At 44.4% G+C, this 24,618-nt stretch overlaps 2 protein-coding genes across 5 annotated transcripts in view; both read left to right on the top strand.

Moving 5' to 3' along the window:
- The window catches only part of LOC141809247 (zinc finger CCCH domain-containing protein 7B-like), a 28,050-nt gene extending 16,385 nt beyond the window's left edge, over window positions 1–11,665 (top strand). For all 3 annotated transcript variants that reach the window (XM_074696166.1, XM_074696167.1, XM_074696165.1), the window contains 7 exons: window positions 6,569–6,654; window positions 6,852–7,021; window positions 8,811–8,916; window positions 9,031–9,139; window positions 9,338–9,474; window positions 9,612–9,781; window positions 9,979–11,665. In XM_074696166.1, coding sequence (XP_074552267.1) covers window positions 6,569–6,654; window positions 6,852–7,021; window positions 8,811–8,916; window positions 9,031–9,139; window positions 9,338–9,474; window positions 9,612–9,781; window positions 9,979–10,159 — 959 coding nt within the window. In that variant the 3' untranslated portion in view covers window positions 10,160–11,665. The remainder of the gene's footprint in view (window positions 1–6,568; window positions 6,655–6,851; window positions 7,022–8,810; window positions 8,917–9,030; window positions 9,140–9,337; window positions 9,475–9,611; window positions 9,782–9,978) is intronic.
- Window positions 11,666–13,300: 1,635 nt separating this feature from the next.
- On the top strand, window positions 13,301–23,171 carry tefb (TEF transcription factor, PAR bZIP family member b). Of its 2 annotated transcripts, none has more exons than XM_074696452.1 (4): window positions 13,301–13,574; window positions 18,443–19,009; window positions 19,556–19,758; window positions 19,947–23,171. In XM_074696452.1, the coding sequence occupies exons 1-4, from the start codon at window positions 13,469–13,471 to the stop codon at window positions 20,160–20,162; spliced, it is 1,092 nt and encodes a 363-aa protein (XP_074552553.1). In that variant the 5' UTR covers window positions 13,301–13,468; the 3' UTR covers window positions 20,163–23,171. The 2 variants fall into 2 exon arrangements, with proteins under 2 accessions (XP_074552553.1, XP_074552552.1); XM_074696451.1 differs by lacking the exon at window positions 13,301–13,574 and adding an exon at window positions 16,925–17,678.
- The last annotated feature ends 1,447 nt before the right edge of the window (window positions 23,172–24,618 follow it).

Raw genomic sequence — 24,618 nt, 5'->3', positions numbered from 1 at the left:
CTATAGCATTCAAACTCAACCATCCAAACTACATTATCCAAACGATCCAAACTCATTGATCCAAACTCAACCATCCAAATGATTCAAACTCAATGATCCAAACTCAACAATCCAAACAATCTTCACTCAATGATTAAAACTCAATCATACAAACTCACCCATCCAAAATCATCCATCCAGACTTGATGATCTAAACTCAACCATACCAACCATGCAAAATCAATGATCCAAACTCAGCAATCCAAACTCAACCATCCAAACAATACAAACTCAACCATCCAAACTCAACCATCCAAACTCATCCATCCAAATTGAATGATCCAAACCCAACGATCCAAACGATGCAAACTTAACCATCCAAATTCAACCATCGTGACTCAACCATCCAAACTCATCCAGTCAAATTAAATGATCAAAACTCAACCATCCAAGTGATGCAAACTCCATGATCCAAACTCAACAGTCCAAACACAACCATCAAAACTCAACCCTCCAAACGATCCAAACTCAACCATCCAAACTCAACCATCCAAACTCAACTGTCCAAACTCAACAATCCAAAGTCATCCTTTCAAACTTTATGATCCAAACTTAACCATCGAAACTTAACCATCAAAACTCAACCATCCAAATGATCCAAACTCAACCATCCAAACTCAATAGTCCAAACAATCCAAACTCAATGATCAAAACTCAACCATCAAAACTTTACCATCCAAACGATCCAAACCCAACGATCCAACCCCCACAATCCAAACTCAATGATCCAAATTTTCCAAATGAAACCATCCAAACTCAACCATCCAAACTCAATGAACCAAACCCAATCATTTAAACTCAACCATCCACCCGCAACCATCCAAACTTAACCATCAAAATTCAACCATCCAAACTTTACAATCCAAACTCAACCATCCAGGCTCAACCTTCCAAACTTAACCATCAAAATTCAACCATCCAAACTTAACAATCTAAACTCAATGATCCAAACTTTACCATTCGAACTGTGTGATTCAAACCCAAGCATTCAAACTCAACCATCCAGTCTTAACCATCCAAATTAAACCATCAAAATGCAACCATCCAAACGATTCAAACTCAACCATCCAAACTCAACCATCCAAACTCATTCATCCAAATTAAATGATCCAAACCCAACCATCGAAACAATGCAAACTTAACCATCCAAATTCAACCATCGTAACTCTACGATCCAAACTCATCCATTCAAATTAAATGATCCAAACTCAACCATCCAAGTGATGCAAACCCCATGATCCAAACTCAACAGTCCAAACTCAACCATCAAAACTCAACCATCCAAATAATCCAAACTCAACCATCCAAACTCAACCATCCAAACTCAACTGTCCAAACTCAACAATCCAAAGTCATCCTTTCAAACTTAATGATCCAAACTTAACCATCGATACTTAACCATCAAAACTCAACCATCCAAATGATCCAAACTCAACCATCCAAACTCAACCATCCAAACTTTACAATCCAAACTCAACCATCCAAACTCAATGATCCAAACTTTACCATGTGAACTTAACCATCCAAATTCAATAATCCAAACTTACCACTCAAAACTCAACAATCCAAACTCAATGATCCAAACTCAACCATCAAAACTCAACCATCCAAACTTTACAATCCAAACTCAACCATCCAAACTCAATGATCCAAACATTACCATGTGAACTTAACCATCTAAATTCAATAGTCCAAACTTACCACTCAAAACTCAACAATCCAAACTCAACCATCCAAACGATCCTAACTCAATACTCCAAACTTATAGCGAACTCAACAGTCCAAACTCAACCGTCCAAACTCAACCATCGAAACTCATCCATCCAAACTAAATGATCCAAACTAAACCATCCTAATGATTCAAACTTAATGATCCAAACTCAACAATCCAAACTTAACCATCCAAAGTCAACCATCAAAACGATCCAAACTCAACCACACAAACTCAACCATCCAAACTCAACAGTCCAAACAATCCAAACTCAATCATCCCAACTCAATGATCCAGACCCAACCATTCAAACTCAACCATCCAAAATCAACCAACCAAACTTCAACATCAAAATCTAACCATCCAAACTAAACAATCAAAACTCAACCATCCAAACTCAATGATCCAGACCCAACCATTCAAACTCAACCATCCAAAATCAACCAACCAAACTTCAACATCAAAATCTAACCATCCAAACTCAACCATCAAAACTTTACCATCCAAACGATCCAAACCCAACGATCCAACCCCCACAATCCAAACTCAATGATCCAAATTTTCCAAATGAAACCATCCAAACTCAACCATCCAAACTCAATGAACCAAACCCAATCATTTAAACTCAACCATCCACCCGCAACCATCCAAACTTAACCATCAAAATTCAACCATCCAAACTTTACAATCCAAACTCAACCATCCAGGCTCAACCTTCCAAACTTAACCATCAAAATTCAACCATCCAAACTTAACAATCTAAACTCAATGATCCAAACTTTACCATTCGAACTGTGTGATTCAAACCCAAGCATTCAAACTCAACCATCCAGTCTTAACCATCCAAATTAAACCATCAAAATGCAACCATCCAAACGATTCAAACTCAACCATCCAAACTCAACCATCCAAACTCATTCATCCAAATTAAATGATCCAAACCCAACCATCGAAACAATGCAAACTTAACCATCCAAATTCAACCATCGTAACTCTACGATCCAAACTCATCCATTCAAATTAAATGATCCAAACTCAACCATCCAAGTGATGCAAACCCCATGATCCAAACTCAACAGTCCAAACTCAACCATCAAAACTCAACCATCCAAATAATCCAAACTCAACCATCCAAACTCAACCATCCAAACTCAACTGTCCAAACTCAACAATCCAAAGTCATCCTTTCAAACTTAATGATCCAAACTTAACCATCGATACTTAACCATCAAAACTCAACCATCCAAATGATCCAAACTCAACCATCCAAACTCAACCATCCAAACTTTACAATCCAAACTCAACCATCCAAACTCAATGATCCAAACTTTACCATGTGAACTTAACCATCCAAATTCAATAATCCAAACTTACCACTCAAAACTCAACAATCCAAACTCAATGATCCAAACTCAACCATCAAAACTCAACCATCCAAACTTTACAATCCAAACTCAACCATCCAAACTCAATGATCCAAACATTACCATGTGAACTTAACCATCTAAATTCAATAGTCCAAATTTACCACTCAAAACTCAACAATCCAAACTCAACCATCCAAACGATCCTAACTCAATACTCCAAACTTATAGCGAACTCAACAGTCCAAACTCAACCGTCCAAACTCAACCATCGAAACTCATCCATCCAAACTAAATGATCCAAACTAAACCATCCTAATGATTCAAACTTAATGATCCAAACTCAACAATCCAAACTTAACCATCCAAAGTCAACCATCAAAACGATCCAAACTCAACCACACAAACTCAACCATCCAAACTCAACAGTCCAAACAATCCAAACTCAATCATCCCAACTCAATGATCCAGACCCAACCATTCAAACTCAACCATCCAAAATCAACCAACCAAACTTCAACATCAAAATCTAACCATCCAAACTAAACAATCAAAACTCAACCATCCAAACGCAATGATCCAAACTCAACAATTCAAACTCAATTATCCATACTTTACCATCTGAACTTAATGATCCAAACCCAAGCATTCAAACTCAACCATCCAGACTCAACCATCTTAACTTAACCATCAAAATTCAACCATCCTAACTCTACGATCCGAACTTAATGATCCAAACTCAACCATAAAAATTCAACAATCCAAACTAAATAATCCATACTTTACCATATAAACTTAATGATCCAAACATAATAATCTAGACTTAATGATCCAAACTCAACAATCCAAACTCAACCATCCAAACGGTCCAAACTTTACCATCCAAACTTAACAGTCCAGAGGATCCAAACTCAATGATCCAAACTCAACTATCCAAACCATCCAAACTCAAAAATCCAAACTTGATTATCCAAACTTAACCATCCTAATTCAACAGTACAAACGTTCCAAACTCAACCATTCAAACTCGACCATTCAAACGATCCAAACTTAATATTCCAAACTCAACCATCCAAACAATCCACACTCAATGAAACAAACTCGACCATCCAAATGATTCAAACTCAACCATCCAAATGATCTTAACTCAACCATCTAAACTCATCCATCCAAACTAAATGATCCAAACTCAACCATCAAAACAATGCTAACTCAGTGATCCAAACTCATTACCAAACCATCCAAACTCAATGATTCAAACTTAACCACCTAAATTGAAAAGGTAAAGATCCAAACTCAACCATCAAAACTCAACCATCCAAACTAATGATCTGGACTCAACCATTCAAATTCAATGTTCCAAACTTATTGATCCCAAATTAATGATCCAAACTCAACCATCCAATTTCAACCATCCAAAAGATCCAAACACAACCTTTCAAACTCAATGATCCAAACCCAACCATTCAAACTTAACCATCCAGACTCAACCATCCAAACTTAACCATCAAAATTCAACTATCCAAATACTATAATCCAAACTCAACCATCCATCTCAATGATCCAAACTTTACAATCCAAACTCAATGATCCAAACCTTACCATCCGAACTGTATGATCCAAACCCAAGCATTCAAACTTAACCATCCAGACTCAACCATCCAAACTTAACTATCAAAATTCATCCATCCAAATTTTGCGATCCAAACTCAACCATCCTAATTCAATGATCCTAACTTTACAATCCAAACTCAATGATCCAAACCTTACCATCCGAACTGTATGATCCAAACCCAAGCATTCAAACTTAACCATCCAGACTCAACCATCCAAACTTAACTATCAAAATTCATCCATCCAAATTTTGCGATCCAAACTCAACCATCCTAATTCAATGATCCTAACTTTACCACGTTAACATAATGATCCAAACTCAATAATCCAAACTTAACGATCCAAACTCAACAATCCAAACTCAACCTTCCAAACAATCCAAATGAAATGATTCAAACTCAACCATCCAAATGTACCAAAGTCAATGATCCAAACTCAACCATTAAAAATTAACCATCCAAACTTACGAACCAGACTCAACCATCCAGACTCAATGATCCAAACTTTAAGATCCAAACTTTATATCCAAACTTAATGATCCAAACTCAACAGTCCAAACAATCCACACTCAAAAGTCCAAACTCAACAATCCAAACAATCCACACTCAATGATACAAACTCAACCATCCAAATGACTCAAACTCAACCATCTAAATGATCCAAACCTAACAATCCAAACTTAATGATCCAAACTAAATGATCGAAACTCAACCACCCAACTTCAACCATCAAAATTCAACCATCCAAACTTTATGATCCAAACTTAACAATCCAAACTAAATGATCCAAACTTTACCATCCGAACTTAATGATCCAAACCTAAGCATTCAAACTCAACCATCCAGACTCAACAATCCAAACTTAACCATCAAAATTCATCCATCTAAACTTTGCGATCCAAACTCAACATCCAAACTAAATAATCCAAACTTTACCATCTGAACTTAATGATCCAAACTCAATGATCCAAACTTTACGATCCAAACTCAATGATCCAAACTCTCCCATCCAAACAATCCAAACTTTACCATCCAAACTTAACCATCCAAATTCAACAGTCCAAACGATCAAAACTCAACCATCCAAACTCAACCATCCAAACAATTTAAAATCACTTTGGATGGTTGAGTTTGATACAAACTCAACCATCCAAATGATTCAAACTCAACCATCCAAATGATCCAAACTCAATAATCCAAACTCAACCATCCAAAGTCATTCATCCAAACTCAACAATCTAAACTCAACCATCCAAATGATCTAAACTTAACCATCCAAACTCAACCATCCAAACTTAACCATCCAAACTGAACAATCCAAACTCAACCATCCAAACGATCCAAACTTATTGATCCAAAATCAACCATCCAAATGATCCAAACTCATTGATCCAAACTCAACCATCCAAACAATCCACACTCAATGATACAAACTCAACCATTCAAACGATCCAAACTTAACAATCCAAACTCAACAATCCAAACTTAACCATCCAAACTCAACCATCCAAACTCAACCATTCAAACTATCCAAACTCAACAATTCAAACTCAACCATCCAAACTCAATAATCCAAACTCAACCATCCAAACTCAACCATTCAAACGATCCAAACTCAACAATTCAAACTCAACCAACCAAACTCAACCATCCAAACTCGACATCCAAACTCAACCATCTAAACGCAACGATCCGATGAATCTGTGAACCATAATCAAAGATCTGCACACACACCCATTTATCAATTTATGTGTGTGTGTGTGTGTGTGGGGGGGGGGGGGGGGGGGGTTAATATGTGTGTGTGTGTGTGTGTGTGTGTGTGTGTGTGTGTGTGTTCATAGGGATCAGTCCAGAGGAGATCGTGAAAGTTTCCACTCAGTTTAAAGAAAAACTGGAGCAGAACTTCAGCCGACAGAGAGCCAGAAGAGTGAGATGACTTCTTTTAAACCTAACAGGAAACATTAATCCTCCCTCTCCTCATTCCTCCTTCTCTATTCTTCTTCTCCTCCTCCTCTTTCTCTGTCTCATTGTTTCATAACTCATCCTGCTCCCTCCCCTTTCATCAGCTCTCTTCTCTTTCATTCACGACTTAAAAACCTTGATTCATCCCTTTGTTGGAAACAGTTGTCACCTGGAAACGAGGGGAGCAAACCTCGAGGAGGAGGAGGAGGAGGAGGAGCGAGGAAGACTCTAAACATGAGGATGAAGTTTGTCTGTGCTCAGTGCTGGCAGGGCTGCAACGTCAGTGAACCAGATAAATCTCTGAAGCACTGCACGGCCAAGGCCAGACACCCGTAAGCACAGATCCTGGATTTCTCGTTCACACAGAGTTATCTGTTTTTGTTGTGTTTCTTGAAATGTATTTTCTCTTGTTATTTCGTGTGGGTTTTTTATATGTGAAAAGACGTATGTGCCTTTCTTTCCAAACCAAAGCCAAAAGGAAGCGTCACAGGATGTTCAATGGGAAGAGTAACAAGAAGTGTTCAAACAGGAATTTCAAACAGGAAGTGTGACAGGAAGTGTGACAGGAAGTGTGACAGAAAGTGTGACAGGAAGTGTGACAGTAAGTGTAACAGGAAGTGTAACAGGAAGTGTGACAGGAAGTGTGACAGGAAGTGTGACAGGAAGTGTGACAGGAAGTGTGACAGGAAGTGTTTATGAACCACCGCTGTGACCTGCTGGACACGCTTGTGGCTAACCATGTCTTGTGGTATCACTCCAGAGACAGACTTTACAGACTTGTTTTACAGCATCTTGACTGGGGGACACTTTTAGTTGCATATGCAGGTCTCTGCCCTCTTGGGATAAAACGATAAAAGTCACCTAATTAATTTTGACACATTAATGAGGTTAATTTCAGCACTGAGGGGATTTAGGGGGATCAGAATCATGTTGCAGAAAAGTCCTCTGTTATATTTAGGCTCTTTCTTATTGCTGTTATTTGATGCCTTTGTAAAAATTCAGTACAGTAATTTAAGTTACAACTAAAAAAGAAGCTTCTTGCTTTTCTGAGGCTAAAAATGTGATCCATTTTTTTTCTTTCATTACGGACAACCTGTTTTTTTCAACATTATGATCAAGAAATTAAATTAACATTAAATTTACATTAAAGGATAATTTATCAGTTTACACTAATAGTATTACTAGAAAAAAAAGAATGTCCATAAAGATTTTTACAGAATACATTAGATACAAAATAATAGAAGAAAGAAAAAAAGCTTCACCTATCGCTGGTGCACAGTGGCATCTCACACCAGCAAGACGCCACTGTGAAACCATGGCAACACACAGTTCCTGTTTCTGCCTGAGAGAGGGAAGTTTATCCCAGAGCGTAACTCTGTAGTTATACTCTGCACCTTAGCCCCGTTTGCACCAAGTGGTTCAGCTCGTCTTGTCTCAGCACAGCATTTAACAGCATTGCCACAGACAAATCATAGGACAGACCCCCAAACAACCGGGACTAGCCGTCCAGCTTATAGTTCCCTTCTGTTTGGGTGCCAGACTAAACCGATCTGATCCATGAAGGTGGAGCTAGAAACACTGCAGTCTGTTGATTGGTGGAAAGAATGGTCACTTCCTGTGTGACAGCAGCTGCTGTATTTCTCCTGGTGGCACACAGCCTTCTCTGAAACAAAGCTTGATTGTTCTTTGTAACAAAGAGACACATGCCAATCACAGAGAAGACGAACTGCTGGATGTCTTCATCGTTGATCTTTGTTTACTGTGTCATATTTTTCTTCTTCGTTCGATTTATCGGTGGGGTACACTGTGCTGCTATGGCGTCACGGTATTACGTAGCTGATGCAGCTATTGGCATCCAGCTTACACACCGCCTACCACAAGGGGCATGGTTGGCTGTGGAAATGCAAACAGACCCAGGGTTAACTGAGCCAACCCGTGCCAAAGCGGACTGATCTGAACCAGACTGCTTGGTGGATACGGGTCTCTTGATAAGAGGGCTTTACTCTGGGAATGTGACTTCTGATGGAGTGTACTCTGTGATGGAGGAGGAGGGTGTGAAGGGTCAGAGGTCAGATCTGTCTGCACAGGTCTCTGACCTCCTCTGGTGTGTCTGCCCTGCAGGTGGGCCAAAGAGCGCTCAGTGCTGCTTGTAAAGTCTGCAGAGAGAAGCAAATGGGTTCCAGTCCGACAGCTGCCCCACGACAAGAACTACCCCCGCTCCTATGAGGTACATGAGACCTCCTGACGCCTCCTGACGCCTCCTGCCTGGTTTTCATCCTTCTGGTGGTCGGTAAAAGGCTCTGACACACACTGTGACCTGTTTCTTTCTCTCCTCCTGCAGATCTGTCTACGCATCCTGAACAAAGGGAAGTGTAACTACTCGGGGCAGTGTCCGTTTGCTCACAGCCAGGAGGAGAAGGAGATGTGGATGTACATGAAGAATAACAACAGTGAGTTGACCTCCTGTAGAGGAGCTTTAACCCTGAGATGGTCTGATCTCTGAATGCTCTGCAGCTCTGACTGAAACAGAGGCAGCGAGGGCACGGGGAGGGGGATCTGAAGGAGTTAATAACAGTTTTTATGCTTCTTACCACCCCGTCCCTCCCTGACCCCTGGGCTGACTTCAAGCTGCTCTTCTTTTGTCAAAGTGCCGTACATGCAGCAGATCTACGACATGTGGCTCTCTCTGACCGCACAAAACCTGCAAACAGACGAAGCCGTGCTGAGCCAGTCCACCCCGGAGGAGAAGAACATCGTCATGCCGACGGACTACGCTGAACCTGAGGTGGGCTCACTGCAGCAGGGTTTACACACAGCTGTTTGTCTTCAAGGTGCTGGATACTAGATAAAGTCCTTACTGTGTGTGTGTGTGTGTGTGTGTGTGTGTGTGTGTGTGTATGTGTGTGTGTGTGTGTGTGTTAGGATGGCTTCCACTGCCGTCTGTGTGGGAAACACTGCAACAGTGAGCGTCAGTGGCAGCAGCACGTCTCCACAGAGAAGCACAAAGACCGCGTGTTCAGCTGTGAGGGAGAGGAGGAGGCTCTGACCTGGAGCTACCGCTTCCCGGGGACCCGCTTCGAACTCTGCAGCAAGTAAGACCACTCACCGGGTTTATCAGGTTTAGAGTAAGAGAGTCACAGTTTCCCTCAGCTCAGTCCAGAGAGGCGCACAGGAAGTGGTCCAGGAGCACGGGTCACCTCTTACGACCTGTGGTTTTCGATGATCAGACAGTTCAGTGAGTAAAAACACTGTGTGAACAAACTGAGGGATCTCTCTTATCGTCTGACAGGCTGGATGGCGGCTGTCCTGACGGCGTCAGCTGTGACTCCGCCCACAGCCCAGAAGAACTGCAGGAGTGGACTGAGAGGCGGGACTTCCTGCGACAGAAGCTAGCCAAAGCCAGAGACGACATGCTCGTCATGCCAGACGAGTTTGATTTCGGGAAATATAACTTTCTCCTCCAGGACTGAGAGGACGTCTGAGCCAATCCTCGACCCGCCAAAGAAGCTTCAGAGTTCAGGGTTTACGTCATCAGGTGATGCTCGCACCGCGGCCTGTAGAGCAACATGAGTCTAGACTTTATTTACATTTCTTCAAACTGGCCAAATGTTCTTCAGTCAATGTGGGCGATCATTTCTTTCTTCAATCAGAACACAAAGCCTCTTAGAGTTATTGCTTTTCCTCGCGGCTGGGTATGAGAAATATCATGCTGTGCAGATACACACCAAGTCTATGAAACACACGCTGGGTTCACACACACACCGCCCATCAGATGGTGCATTGGGGGGCTGACCTTTGAGCCTCTGTTTCTTTTACACATTTACTCCTTCAGTTTAGTTTTTAGTGACCTCTCAGAGACTCCTGTTCAGCAGGATGCTCACACAGAGCCGTCAGTCCACAGCTCACTCAGAGGATGTTCAGCACTTTTTAAAAAAAATAAAAATGCTCTTAATGTTTGCTTTGGATTGTGTTCAGAGTCTGTGTGTGTTCAGAGTGTTTACAGCTCAGGAGTAGGTGAGAGGCTTTTAAACACACACACCTCAGCCTGCTCAGTGAGGCCTGGATGTGATGATCACCTGACCCCAAGCACGCCTTAAACGTTCACACAATGCTTAACCGAAAAAACTTGTGCAAAAATCAAAAGTGATGAACATGACGGGGAATTTAAAGAAGTGCTGCAAAGGCTGAAGCATGTTCACTCATGAAATCTTAAAACATCTGCAAAACAGAAGAGCTCCAGGCCTGTAGGGGGCAGAAAGGAGCAGACAGCTCAGTAATATCAGACTGCACAATGATTAACACAAGCAGAGCTCCGATGGTCACAGTCCCCCTACCCACCACCCTCCGTTGCACATGCTCACAGAGGGTCTGCCACATGCAGCCCGTCCCAAACGGCTCAGCGGGGGGGGTAGTGGGTAGGGCTGAGACAATATGCTCCTCTCCCAGTTTGATTCTTTTGTGATTTTTTTGGCTGTCGATTCAATTCAAACTGTGGTTCTTTGATATTTCCAATTTTTTGCAAATTCCAGTTTTCTTTTTTAACACCAGACCATGAGAAAAGGTTGAATGATGATGATGATGATGATGTCTACAGACTATATCAGGAGCCACATTTCCCCCTGAAAAACGGCAGGGATCTGACATCCTGTGTTTTCAACCCTGCTCATTAACAAAGACCAAAATGAAGGATTCAGTTTTTTAAAAGTAATTTTTGAACAAAAAGCCTGATTCAAAATTGTTAAACAAAAAATGATTTGTAAAAGATCTGAAGCTCTCTGTCCTCTTGGAAAAAACACGTTAATGAGGTAAATTCAGCACTGGGGGATTAACTGATCAGAATCATGTTGCAGAAAAGTTCTCTGTTCATATTTAGGCTCTTTCTTATTGTTATTGTATTTGATGTCTGTGAAATTTCAGAACAATTTCAGTTACAACGAAATAAGAAGCTTTTGCTGCTCTGACACAAAAAACGTGTTTTTTTTTTCTTTTTTGCCTGTTCTTTGATATGATCAATAACAATAAATTAACTTAACATTTAATTTACATTAAAGGACAATTTAGTAGTTTTAACTAATATATTTAACCAGAGAAGAAAAGAATAATATCCACAAAAATTATCACCAAATACAGTAAAAAGGTTCACATTTCACAGGAGCATCATTTGCTGGTGCACAGTGGCATTTTGTTTCCTCGAGACGAAACCATGGCAACACACAGTTCCTGTTTCCGCCTGAGAGAGGGAAGTTTGTGCCAAAGCTCTCCACTGTGATTATACCCTACACCATGATAAAGGGGATTCCACGGGAGACTTCACTCTGCTGCCAGTTAGACTTCTGATGGGGTGCACTCGGCCGTGGAGGGGAGGGTGTAGGGGTCGGTTTGAAAAAGGGCCAGAGTGTCTGAAGCAACACCAGCAGATGTCTCTAAAACAGACCGTCTCTAGCTCTGTGTGTGTGTGTGTGTGTGTGTGTGTGTGTGTGTGTGTGTGTGTGTGTGTGTGTGTGTGTGTGTTCTATGTCTTCCCCACATCATTCAGAAGGGACTACGTTTTATGCCTCTGCCCTGTCTAACAGCCTGTGTTATGGAGCCAAAACGTTGACTTTAATGTTTGGTATTGAAAATAAAATTTGCCGCTAACAAAATGAAACTGAAAAAAGGAACATTTACATTGAAAAGTTTTTATTAAAAAAAGTTATAATGGCATTAACAACTTTTTGCTAAAGTTTAACACGTGGACACAAATTGCTTTATCATATTTCTTTTTCATACATTTTTGTTTGTTGATGTTTTTGAATTCAAGTCATAGTGTATGTATTTGATGTCACTGTTTGATCAATGACACTATATAATTTCAATGATGTTTTTCTTTTTGATCACATTTTTCTGTCTGTTTTTAGTTTCAACTTTGTGTCACTCTTTTGGCGTAGAGGGGAGGGGCTAGGAGGGCGCGACTTGCACATTGCATACACTCGGAGAATGACGCTGCATTGAGTGTGTTATTCAGAAGAGCATTGAAGCTAACAGGCTTTTATTGAAGCTTGGCCTGTAATAAACTCCGACAGACGGTTTGCATGCAGCATTTAAGGCTGATAATATCAACCAGACCGTCTCTGACTTCTTACTTTGACACAGGGAATTTTATCAATGCTGCTCAAACTCCATCAAACACTGACTAACGGCATTAAACTGAGGTTTATGATAAACTCAGCCATGGGAGGGTCAGTGTGCTGACTGAAGAGATAATAAGAGACAGACTCGAACACACTGATCTTCACTCATACAGCACCAGTGTTATGGTCCCTCCATGTGAAGTGAGCGCCTCTGCCTCCTTCATGTGCTTTGTCCTCCAATGCCGTCACCTATTCAGTGCAGTACTCAGACACATCACTTGGGGGCGTGTTGTACTCGGTTGTACCTGGCCTCGAGCCTCCCACGGACCTGCACGTGTTCTGTGCGTGGAGACAAATGTGCTGAGCTGAACAGGGCTTGTTGTTGTTTTCATCGCCCCCTGCTCTGTGATTGGCCCTGCGCTTTGACTGACAGGCGCCTGCCCAGGATCCGTCCACTCACGGCGCTGCAGGGGCGCGGCTTCCTGTACTCATGGTAATCTGAGTTGTTTAGACACATGCAGGCGGCCCCGTGATGAGACTGAGAGCAAAGTTGGTAAAAAGTCAGTGAAGTTTGAGAGCAGAGCAGACACACACTCTCTCTCATTCAGCCTGAGTCTCAGCTGGACCCGATCCTCAGACTTTAGTCCGTACTTACACAGACCCATCATCATGTCGACAGCGAACCAGATCTACTTTGGAGACAGAAGCGATGTTCCTGACCTGCTCAGATCCCTGGCTGACTATCCGTTCTCCTTCCCTGCTTTCGATGACACAGGTAAGACTCTTTCTGTTAGCAGAGAGCATCCTGGGACATGTCCAAACCTGTTACTCTGTGGCTGCTTCACTCCGAGTTTGTTTACGTTTATTTACCTCCACATTTCAAACAGTTAACCAGATAAACCCAGGCACCTTTACATTTCAGAGTGAAATAGTGTAATAATCATCATTATGACTATCTGTAAGTGTCTGAACCGATGACATGCGCACTTTGATCAAAGCGCCTGTCAGTTAGCATTTAGCCACAGTTAGCTTCAACTTCTTGTGACGAAGTTAAAACTAGCTTCAGTTTAACAAGCCTGAAATATGCTGTACTGTTAGTGGTCATTATCCCACCAAGTATCTTCTTTTAACGTTAAATATATTCATTTTATAAACTTTATCATATATTCACAAGTTTGAATGTAGAGAACAGGCTGTTAACTATTTAAGCTAACATCACTATACAATATACAGTACTTTGAAAACTATTTGAACTTTTTATTTTATTGTCAATAACTAGTATTGTAAATGAATAGTAGGAAGAAAAAGAGTGCATTTTGTCTTCCAACACGGTCACAGAGTTTTTACAGCTATCAAACACCGTCCCAGCCTGACACACACCTCAATGAATAATGAATTATTAGTTGGTGTCTGGTTTCTGTGATCCCCATCCTCTTCCTGCTGTTATCAGGAGATGGTTATTCATGTATTTAACCCTTTCTCCCTGGCCCTTCTGTGTGGAGATGAGCTGAACTTCATGGAAACACACTTAGCTGATCAAAGAGTTTCACGGTGTCAGCAAACTGAGCTCTTTCTCCGACTGATGCAACAAACTGAAACAGACCTCACTCAGGGTTTCATCACTTCATTACGCTCAGCTCACTCCCCTGTCTGCCTTCAGAGAGCTTCTTTTCAGGTGCGCGCGCGCGCGTGTGTGTGTGTGTGTGTGTGTGTGTGTGTGTGTGTGTGTGTGTGTGTGTGTGTGTGTGTGTTGGCTGCAGCAAAGACAGTAAAGAAGAAGTTGGATCACTTGTTGAGGCTCTTTAGGACTCAGAGCTCTTCATTCCTCTCTCACCTGGAGTGTTTCCGTGCTCACCTGTGGTTCACATGTTGAAGCAGAGTTAGTGTTTCATCATACTCCAGGCTCTGTTTACTGATAATGACCCATCCTGAATAAAATCACACCTTATTCTTTTACCCTCACACTGACAGACTGGCATTGTTATTATTACATTATGACAGGGAAAAAAGCTGTGCAGATAAACCTTTCTTGCACTGGCTGCACCGTGGTTTATGAAGCACAGATTCACAATGACTTCACTGACCTGTTTTAAAAGTTAATTGCACCTAGCTGCATACAAGAAATCATGAAAAACATGACCTTGAGTTAGCCGGGCTCAATTTGTGTGAGCCCTCTCACTAATATAACTCAGTTATAGCATGCTTTTATTACCTATATTTCACCGAAGGATAACCTTTCTGAAGTTGGAGCTGTCTTTTACCCCAGAGGTGTTTGTGTAACAGATATTTGTCCCATTCCTGGATAAATAGTGAGCAGGTTTGTAAGAAAAGCTAAACAGCAAACCTCCTGCAGCTGCAGAGAGGGTGAAGGGAGGGTGTCTGCTCAGACTCTGCTGTGCTCTTTAGGTGGACTGAAACACACAGACCAACTCACCACCTTTAGTCTGAGCTGCTCCACAAGAGAAGAGCAGTTTCTATCAGTATGAGGAGATGATGCCAAGTCAGGGTCAAAGGGTTCATGCAGCTGTTAGCATAAACACACAGCAGACTGATGCACAATTAAGACTCTCTGTGAGCTGAACAGGATATGTAGTCAGACAGAGGGCTAGGGTTAGGAGAGAGCTGAGAGCAGTGCACAGGAGCAGCACATACAGGCCTGCTGCTAGAAACCATGCTGGTTATTACACCAGACAGTGACCTCTGTGTACTCTGTTTATCTGATCATTTTCTCCCACAATGCAATGTGAGAAAAAGTTAAACTGCTGCAGAAAGTGGAGAGGAGATGAGAGATGTTTTTTTTTAGTTAAATGAGCCATCTCAGGTTTGATCATCAGCTAGTTAAACGTATTTGGCTTTAAGTAGCGCCACATCACTGCGAGCTTTGTGCTTTTTTAACACTAACTCTTAAAAACACATCATGTGTACTGTTAGCATCAAGTATAAGTATGAGTAAGCCAAAATCTACAGTTTGTCAACAGATGCAGCTTGGTGGTTTAGTACTTACACTCCTGGCTGATTTTGTCACAGCTGGAATTTTGACCTGTTTAATGAAGTTTGACACATTCAGGGATAGTTTAACAGAAAGAGGCGATCAGAAGAGTGGATAGGAGGATGTGGTTTCTTTGGAAAGTCCGAGTGACTCTGGTTGGTGAAAGGTGAAGTTTGACACTGTTGAGAGATTTCACATTAATGACTTTAAACTAGCAGGCCTGTGTGTAACAGGATGGGTCATCATGCTGTGGTCTCAGGTGATGCAGAGGGTCCAATCAGAGGAGTAGACTGCGTCCATCTGTCCTCATCATCATGTCTTTGTTCTCTCTGATCACATCACTGACTGAACAAGGAAACATCTGCCCAGGGCACAGAGGTGTATCATCTGTTATCCTGAGCTAAGATAAGGAGTCAGTCTGTGTGTGTTCAGGCTCAGCAGCAGGGATTTAACACACACACACACACACACACACACACACACACACACACACACACACACACACACACACACACACACACACACACACACACCGTGTGGTTCCTGTGGTGAACCTGAGAGGGGTGCAGCTCTGTGTTGAAGGTGGGGTGCAGCCTGTGGGAGCAGCCTGTGGATGCAGCTCGGTTTGAACATCGTGTTCCTGAACCCAAACATCCTGCTGGAGAGGGCGCGAGCATGCATCACGCGCTCACTCTCGCGTGCGGTAGCAGCGCGTGCACGAAAACGTGAGATTTCATCGTTTGTTGTGGACCTGCGAGAGTTTGATGCGGAAGACTGAGGCTGCAAGCACACACAGAACAAACAGAGATGAGAGGGAAATGAGGATGAGCCATCAGGGGCAGAGGAAATGATCTGCAGCACAAAGTCTGAGTTCTTGGTTATTATTGCTGATCAAGTGGTGAAGCGTCATCCAGAGGGGTCACAAACGTGTTTCTGTCCACGCTCAGCAGTAGCTTCAGGTAAACAACATGTTCCCTGCTACCTTTGGGTCTCGTGCCAGTTGTTCAGTCTGGCTCGCGCTCGCTCCAGCTCGCCTTGGCTCACACGTGCACAAATAACCGTCTGAAGCCCCGCCTCCAGCAGCTTGTTCTTTCACGTGAGGAGGGTGCGGGCGGGGGCACGTGTTGGGCCACGAGTGTGTTCTTGTGCAGAGCTGGGAGCTGCAGCCTCTGCAGGACACACTGCGCGGCGTGTTTCCTCCGAGTGTGGAGAGAGAAGCACAGGATCAGCAAATGTGACTGTTTGAGTGTGTCACTCTGATCCACGTCCTTCTCTACCGTCGTTTCCACGCGCGGGCTTCGACCGTGTCCTCATACTAATGAAGGGTTAATATGACAGCACAGAGTGATAGTGTCAGTGGATGTTGTCGTGTGTAACGTTCAGCTCTTTGGACTCTGAGCCTGTAAGAGCATGAGCTGTTTCTCTACTACACTAAGAGGAGCGTCCAACCACTTTCCTTATGGGCAGTGTCAACAACCAATCAGCGTCTACTATTCGATGAGTGGGCGGAGCCTACCGCTCATGAATATCCAACCAGCGCTCGGTGTGTGAGGGGAACAGAGGGCTCGTGTAGTGTTGTTTTCGCATCGAATCCGTGAATATTGACAAAAAGGATCTCAGAGAAACACCAGCGTTTGGATCCGCATCGAGCCGTGTTCCTCTGGTCCCCTGTCGCCGTGTAAAGGAGGCTTCAGTCCGGTTAGCGTAAGGACCGTCGCGGTGGTCTGTTTGGAGCTTAGCGGGGAACAATGCCTGGCAAAGCGGCGATGGCTGTGGCTCCTCAGCCCGGAGGTAACGTCGCCAAAGCGGCTCCGCAGAAGTCTTTCCCGTTCGCCCTGAAGAAGATCATGGACATCCCTCCTCCCAACATCCTGGAGGAAGGAGACGACGGTAAGAGCACGGCGTGAAAACGAGCTCAGTTTCCTGTTTGTGTCGAGTTTCAGACGAAGGACGGAGCTTCACCCCCAGCTCAGAGGCGTTAAAGCTTCAGCCTGTGTTAGCAGGAGGAGCAGGAGGAGCAGGGTTCAGTTAGGAGACTTGTCCGTCAATAGTCCTGGTTCAGGCTCACATGTGACATGTTTGCACCGACCCCTCTCACCTCCAGCGGCGGGCAAACACCAAAGAACAGAAAGTTCCCGGTCCGTCCCCTGCCCTTCATCCAGAGCACAGGGACCAGAGCTCACACACAGCTCACACACAGCTCACACACAGCTCACACACAGCTCACACACAGCTCACACACTGCTCACACACAGCTCACACACTGCTCACACACTGCTCACACACACTGCTTTGTGTTTTAGTTCATGTTCAGGGTGTGTGTACGGTGTGTGGAGATCATGTGTGAATCCTTCAGGTCTCTGTGTCTGTGTTGAGTCTTTGATTTATCCTAACCATCTGTTAACCACATCCACCTTCAGTCTGACAGATCACACAGGACCACCACACCCCCTCTCCATCCACCTGCCCCTCCTCCCTGTGTGCGCATGTGTGTGTGTGTGTGTGTGTGTGTGTGTGTGTGTGTGTGTGTGTGTGTGTGTGTGTGTATGTGTGTGTGTGTGTGTGTGTGTGTGTGTGTGTGTGTGTGTGTGTGTGTGTTTAAAGACATCAGGACAGAATAATCCACCGTTCACTCCCTCTTGTCTTTGATGCAGAAATAGAGAAGGAGAAGCTGTGCTCCTCTGAGGATGTGGAGGCAAGCGGGGATGGCTCAGCGAGTGCAGGAGGAGGATCCAGAGGAGGAGGTGGTGGTGGTGGTGGAGGTGGAGGTGTATCAGCCTCCCTGACCCCAGCCATCTGGGAGAAAACCATCCCCTACGACGGAGAGACCTTCCACCTGGAATACATGGACCTGGATGAGTTCCTCCTGGAGAACGGCATCCCCGTGAGCCTGGAGGAGGAGGAGCTGCAGAAGACGCTGACCTCGGTGGAGGGAAAAGGAAAATCCATCCTCAAGGTTACTTCTGCTACAGCTGCTCCTACTCCTGCTGCTCCTCCTGCTGCTGCCTCAGCATCCTCTCCCTCGGCCACCGCCACCTCCACGGTCACCTCAGAGCCTGAGGAGGCGCTGACCGTCACCACTTTACAGCCAGCCAAACTGGAAGAGGAGGAAGAAGAAGAGGAGGAGGAGGAGGAGGAGGAGGAAGAAGGAGAGGTTGAAAAAGAAGAGGAGGCTCTGACTGAGGAGGCTCAAGAGGAGGAGGTGAAGCAGAAGAAAACAGGTGAGAGGTGTAAAGTGTGGTTATTCATGAAGTTTAGTGTAACATGAACTCACCAGACTGATGGAGACACTGATGACCCCTGACCATTGAATCCATTTAAAAACATATACACCACTCTTTATTACACACACACACACACACACACACACACACACACACACACACACACCCTTTCTGTTCATGTATTAAATCTATATATAGTATATATAATCTGTTTATATATTAGATGTTTATTACATACTTGTACACTTTTTGTATTTAGTCTCTTTCTCACAAATATAAATATTAGTCCATTTATAAAAACTCTTTGTTTATACATTAAATGTTTATTCCATGCATATACACATGTATGTTTATTCTCTTTACAACAATATACTCTATATATATATTGTGAAACCAACCCACAGGGGTGTGTGTGTGTGTGTATACACACACACACACACACACACACACACACACAGATATTTACTATGTTTATATATGTGTTCAGTGTTATTTTCGCTGTCCTCTGTCCTGTCTAACCTCACACTTCCACTGTTTTCTCAGAGCGTAACACGCCTCCCCCCATCGATCCGGACGCCATCGAGGTGGACATCAACTTCCAGCCGGACCCCACAGACCTGGTCCTGTCCAGTGTGCCAGGAGGAGAGCTCTTCAACCCCAGAAAACACAAGTTCTCTGACGAGGAGCTGAAACCTCAGCCAATGATTAAGAAGGCGAAGAAGGTGTTTGTTCCCGACGAGCAGAAGGTGAGCAGGTTTACCTGTCCACACTGACCTCTGCAGACACAGGTGTCTGCTGTGTCCCCTCTGTTCAGAGTTTCTGAGCTGCTGGGGGACAGGTCGGGGGGGGGTGATCCCAGCACAGGTGTTGGTTTGAAATCCATTTTCATGTTGCTCCATCATTCACTGACTGTGTCTGTTTCTGTCTGTGTCAGGATGAGAAGTACTGGTCCAGGAGGAAGAAGAACAACGTGGCAGCAAAGCGTTCCCGTGACGCCCGTCGCCTGAAGGAGAACCAGATCACAGTGCGTGCCTCCTTCCTGGAGCGGGAGAATGCGGCGCTGCGTCAGCAGGTGGCCGAGCTGAGGAAGGACTGCGGCCACTGTAAGAACATCCTGGCCCGGTACGAGGCCAAGTACGGCCCCCTGTAAAGACCCCTGACAGACCCTGGATGAAGCGATGAGACGTGGAGCTGAAGTCCCTTCCCCGCAGAACTCAACACAGACACAAACATCAAGGGAATCTAAATTTGCACTGTGGTCTTTGCTGACCTCCGGTCACTGCGTCGAGCTCCGTGTCTAACACCGTGCTGGAGTCTCAGACGCACACCGGCAGGCAGTGAGGCGTTATGGAGCAGTGGTCACAGGAAGGCCTGTGGAGAGCGCCTGGCTCCTACACTCAGAGAGGAAGGGGACGATTGTGGGTTCTCCTCCGGTCAAACACACACAGAAAACGACGGACCTGTCTGCAGACGGCTGGCAAACCGTCAGGACACATGAAGCGTCTGTCTGTCAAAGAAAGGCAGACTTTAAACACTCCACACACGGTTTTTTTTCACTGCACAGCACTTCTTCTCCTTCTCTTAGAGGACCAAAGCATGAGTCAGTTAGAAGACCTGTTTTAGAAAGGTGCACACTCGCCGTCCCTCACTTTTCCTCGTGTTGCACTACTCTTTGTGTCTATTGTGTCTGTACTTTAAAACTGTTGGAGGCTCAGGAAAGGATGGAGGTGAGGCCAGGTGAGGAGCAGACAGGTAGTCAGGAACTTCCATCCTGAGGAGAGAGGAGGTCTCAGGATAGACCAAGTCCTTTAGAGCGGCGTCATTCAGACTCAGTTCTTCCTTCACATGCACGCCTCTGCGCACACGATAACGCTGTTTGTATATAAGGTCATCTTCCTGCAGCACGGACACACGTGGCTGCGTTGTTCACCATGTTTTATAAAAGACACTGATTTAAACAGTGAGCCGGGCTCTGGGGGCTCAGAGAGACCCACAGAGACTCTGAGAGGAGAACAACATGCATGACCTTCAGTCTGAAGCTGGTCAGCTCCAGATGGTCTCCAAGCGACTGACGCTTTCTCTCTCAGATGATGAGGAAGAAGAAGAAGATTTAACTCCAGCAGACAAACACAGACAGAGTGGTTTTTTAAAGAGAGACTCTATGAAGGCATTAGTCTGATGATCTGCAGGGCCCTCACCAGGTGGAGGGGTACGTTCACATGTTAGGATGTTTATTTTACTGCACACTGCAGGTAGAGGGCGCTGCAGCCGCTGCCTGCCTGACGTGGGTGCAGTGAGGCAGGATGGTTTGTGGCCCACAGCTGACTGCTGGTGTAAATACGTGATTGTCTCAGTGCGCCTCTCCTCGGGGGGAGGGGCTGACTGTGTCTTTATTAACCCAATACTACTCCTTATATTTGCCAAATAGTCAATGAGTGCTGTATTTATTCTGATGGTAATAATGCATCTGTTGATTGTGATGTACAACATTATGTCAGATATTTCCTTTAAGGAACAATACTTCTAATGAAACCAGTGCAGGGAAATCAAAGGGTAAACTGTGCTTTTGGATGTTTGTTTTAAAAACACATTTCTACACTTTTATGGGATTTGCTTTCTCTTTGAATCCAGTTTGTGTCAGACACACAGAGGACAGGGCACACATTATTTACCTCATCCAACACTTCCAGACGTGAGCGCTGCGCAGCTGCAGAGGGGTGTTGGTTGAAGCAGAGAGCACATTAAAAGCAGCTTGGTTTCTTTTGGCAGATCTTTGGGTGATGAACTGACAGGTCTTTGCCAAAGTGTCTGAGTCTGTGTCGAAATTAGTAACTGAAACACTGCAGACTGTTATGGGACTTTATATCTCAAGTGTCTTTGTCTGATGCACATGTGGTCATCAGTCAGCTTGCACTCCTACCCGCCGTGACCCTGGAGAGAAAATTAATGTGGCAATAATACTCTGTTCTGTTCTGTGATGCTCGTTTGATTTTAGTGACCGTGTCGTCTGTAAACTTGCTATGACGTACTAAATAGAAACGCCCCAAAGTCATTCGTGCTTCCAGTGCTGATCCCGTGTAGTCCGGATCCTAATGCATGACCCGTGAACTCGTCTTTCTGTTGCTCATTTTACACCAAGTGTACTTACGTCTGTAACCATCACTGAACACTGGGGGGAGCTGAGAGCAGATGTCCTGTGTTTATGACCACAGCGCCACCTGTCTGTGTGCAGCTGGTGTTGACCTCTGTTAATCCATGTGGGTTGGTTTCTGTTGGTCTGATAAAGATGATGATGATGAAGATGATGATGACAGACTCTTTTTAATGTTCTCTCTTTTAGCAGCAGCTGACTCTCAGACATTGTGTCGACTGCGCCCTCATTAGCGTACCATGTTAGCGTACCTTGTTAGCGTGCTCGATGAATGAACCCTTTGCTTGTTTTCACCCTGTGTGACGTGCTGAAGCTTCGCTCAGGTGAGCCTGCAGGTCGCACAGGTGAACACACTTTTTGATCTGCACACAGGATGTAGCAACCTCTCTTCTTTTTGTTTGATGTGTAGCACAGAGTCGGTCGCCCCCTACAGGCAGAGGTGGATATAACAGTTTGATTCCTCAACACAGCTGTTTTTGTCTTCTCTTTGTGTGTTCTTATCTATCACTTTCAGCTCATTGGCTTTGAAACCGGTACGTCAGAAATGTTTCTGTGAAATCAGACCAACACCATGAGATGTAAATATCACTCAACCTGAGATTAGATAATCCCAACCTGAATGTCAACAGATCCCCTCGTTGAAGAGATCCACACTCTGCCTGCAGGTGGCACAGGGGCAAAGGCTGCTGGTTCACCTGAAGGTGGCGCCACATCTGGTCCTGTTTTTGTGTGTTTTTGTGGCTCTGGTCTAAAAGCTCGGTCTAGCCCGGCTCTGGTGCTTCACATCCACATCTGGAGGTCCCTGTTTCCTTCCCGTAGCTTCAGTTCTCCTAAAGTTTAAAGATTGAACCTTTTTAAAGTTTGTTTGGTGGTGTTTGTTTCTCTTTTATATAACTCCTGTTTTTGTTAGGTGTTTTTGTAACGTCCTGACCTTGTATAGGAGACATGCAGCTGCAGATCATGTCCTAACTGTATCTTGTATCATGCATATGAATAAACTGGGATTTAATGACACGTGGGCTCAGGCTCTGACCTTCCTGCAGCACAAACTGAAGAGTGTGAAAGACACACACCAACGTCGTCATCTATAAACACACACAACACACACACGCTCATGAATGCTCACTGTGAGTCCTGGTGCACGCTCCCACACTTCTCGTGCACGCCTGTGGTCTCCGTGATGTTTGTTGGTGTCCCCTCGCCGCCTCATCCCGCCGCTCATCAGTATTCCAGAGGAGTAGAGATGTTGCGTAATGATCACAGCCACACGCTGGGGAGCAGTGTTGCATAACAACAGCAGCTTCAAAGACCAGCAGGATGGGTGTGTATGGGTGTGTGTGAGTGTGTGAGGATGGAGAAAGAAAAGGAGAGGATGTAAAGGAGGGGCTGTGGGAACAAAGAGAGGGGGAGGGAGGAAACAAGAAGGCAAAGGGATGAAGGTAGAGGAGGGAGGGAGGGAGGGAGAGGAGGGATGCAGAGAGGCATGTGAGCGGAGGGGGAGGGGGGCTGCAGCGAGCTGAGGAGGAGCTCTGTCATGCATGTTAATGTCACACCACTGCACGGAGCTATAGAAAGAACAGCTCAGAGTGTGCACGTGAGCCAGCCCAGCTCCCAGCCTGCAGCATCCCTCACACTCACACACACACACACACACAGGCAGAGGACAGACGGACAGAGGGCTGAGGATCTGATGAAATATGGAGTAATATCTGCTGGGATGAGTCCAGCTGAGGTGGGCGGTGAGCGGGGATCTGGCGCTGCAGAGTTCTCTCTGAATAATTGATCAAACAGCCATGAGTTTGTTTACCGCGATCAGGAACACGCCGCGCTCTCAGGGAGCGGCTCCTCCTGCAGGTTCCACCTGAGAGCTGGCGTCACGTCTCAGAGACAAGCAGCACACGCAATCAGATGAGTTCATGCTTCTTTTTGCCAATCTGTGGGTTTTATTACAAACTTAAAAAAGAATCTGATACAATAAGAAACTGCAGTAGTAAGTCCCCGTCCCGAGGGGCAGCACAGAAAACAGGTCATTGCATTTCAGTAGTGAAAGATTGGATCCACATCTACAGGGTGTACAGGTCTGATAGAAAATAGGAAACTGATCCTAAAATACAGGCAGGAAGGAAAGCACTATATTTATACATCATCTGACTGGAATTTTACTTCCTCTTCAACGTGAAATCAGACATAGAAAATAAACTTCTTCTTATGAACATGAAATATCCCAAAGTGCAAAATAAAACACATCGATAGAAGCAGAGGACATCAGAATACAAAACTCTTCTTTCCTCTTCAGGAGAGGTCCACCCTGACCCAGAACGGACTCAGGGTCTCTGAAGAGTCTCTGCAGGAGCTCAGAGCGTGAGTCTGTCACTGAGTCAGGGTGGGCTAACACCAGAGTCACATTCATCACCTTCACCTCACGGCGTCCTCCGTCAGGGAGCGGAGAGGTAGT

This window comes from Halichoeres trimaculatus, unplaced genomic scaffold (genome assembly GCF_033239565.1).
Source record: "Halichoeres trimaculatus isolate MK-OKI-2021-1 unplaced genomic scaffold, fHalTri1.1 fHalTri1_scaffold_20, whole genome shotgun sequence".
In the NCBI taxonomy this organism is placed as follows: Eukaryota; Metazoa; Chordata; class Actinopteri; order Labriformes; family Labridae; genus Halichoeres; species Halichoeres trimaculatus.
This window is presented reverse-complemented; position numbering and strand designations above follow the sequence as displayed.

Excerpts from the sequence above, each read along its gene's own strand:
- tefb (XM_074696451.1), top strand. The coding sequence starts at position 17,537 with ATGCCTGGCAAAGCGGCGATGGCTGTGGCTCCTCAGCCCGGAGGTAAC. Across the intron at positions 17,679-18,442 it reads CCTGGAGGAAGGAGACGACG|AAATAGAGAAGGAGAAGCTG; the intron begins GTAAGAGCACGG and ends TCTTTGATGCAG. Across the intron at positions 19,010-19,555 it reads GGTGAAGCAGAAGAAAACAG|AGCGTAACACGCCTCCCCCC; the intron begins GTGAGAGGTGTA and ends CTGTTTTCTCAG.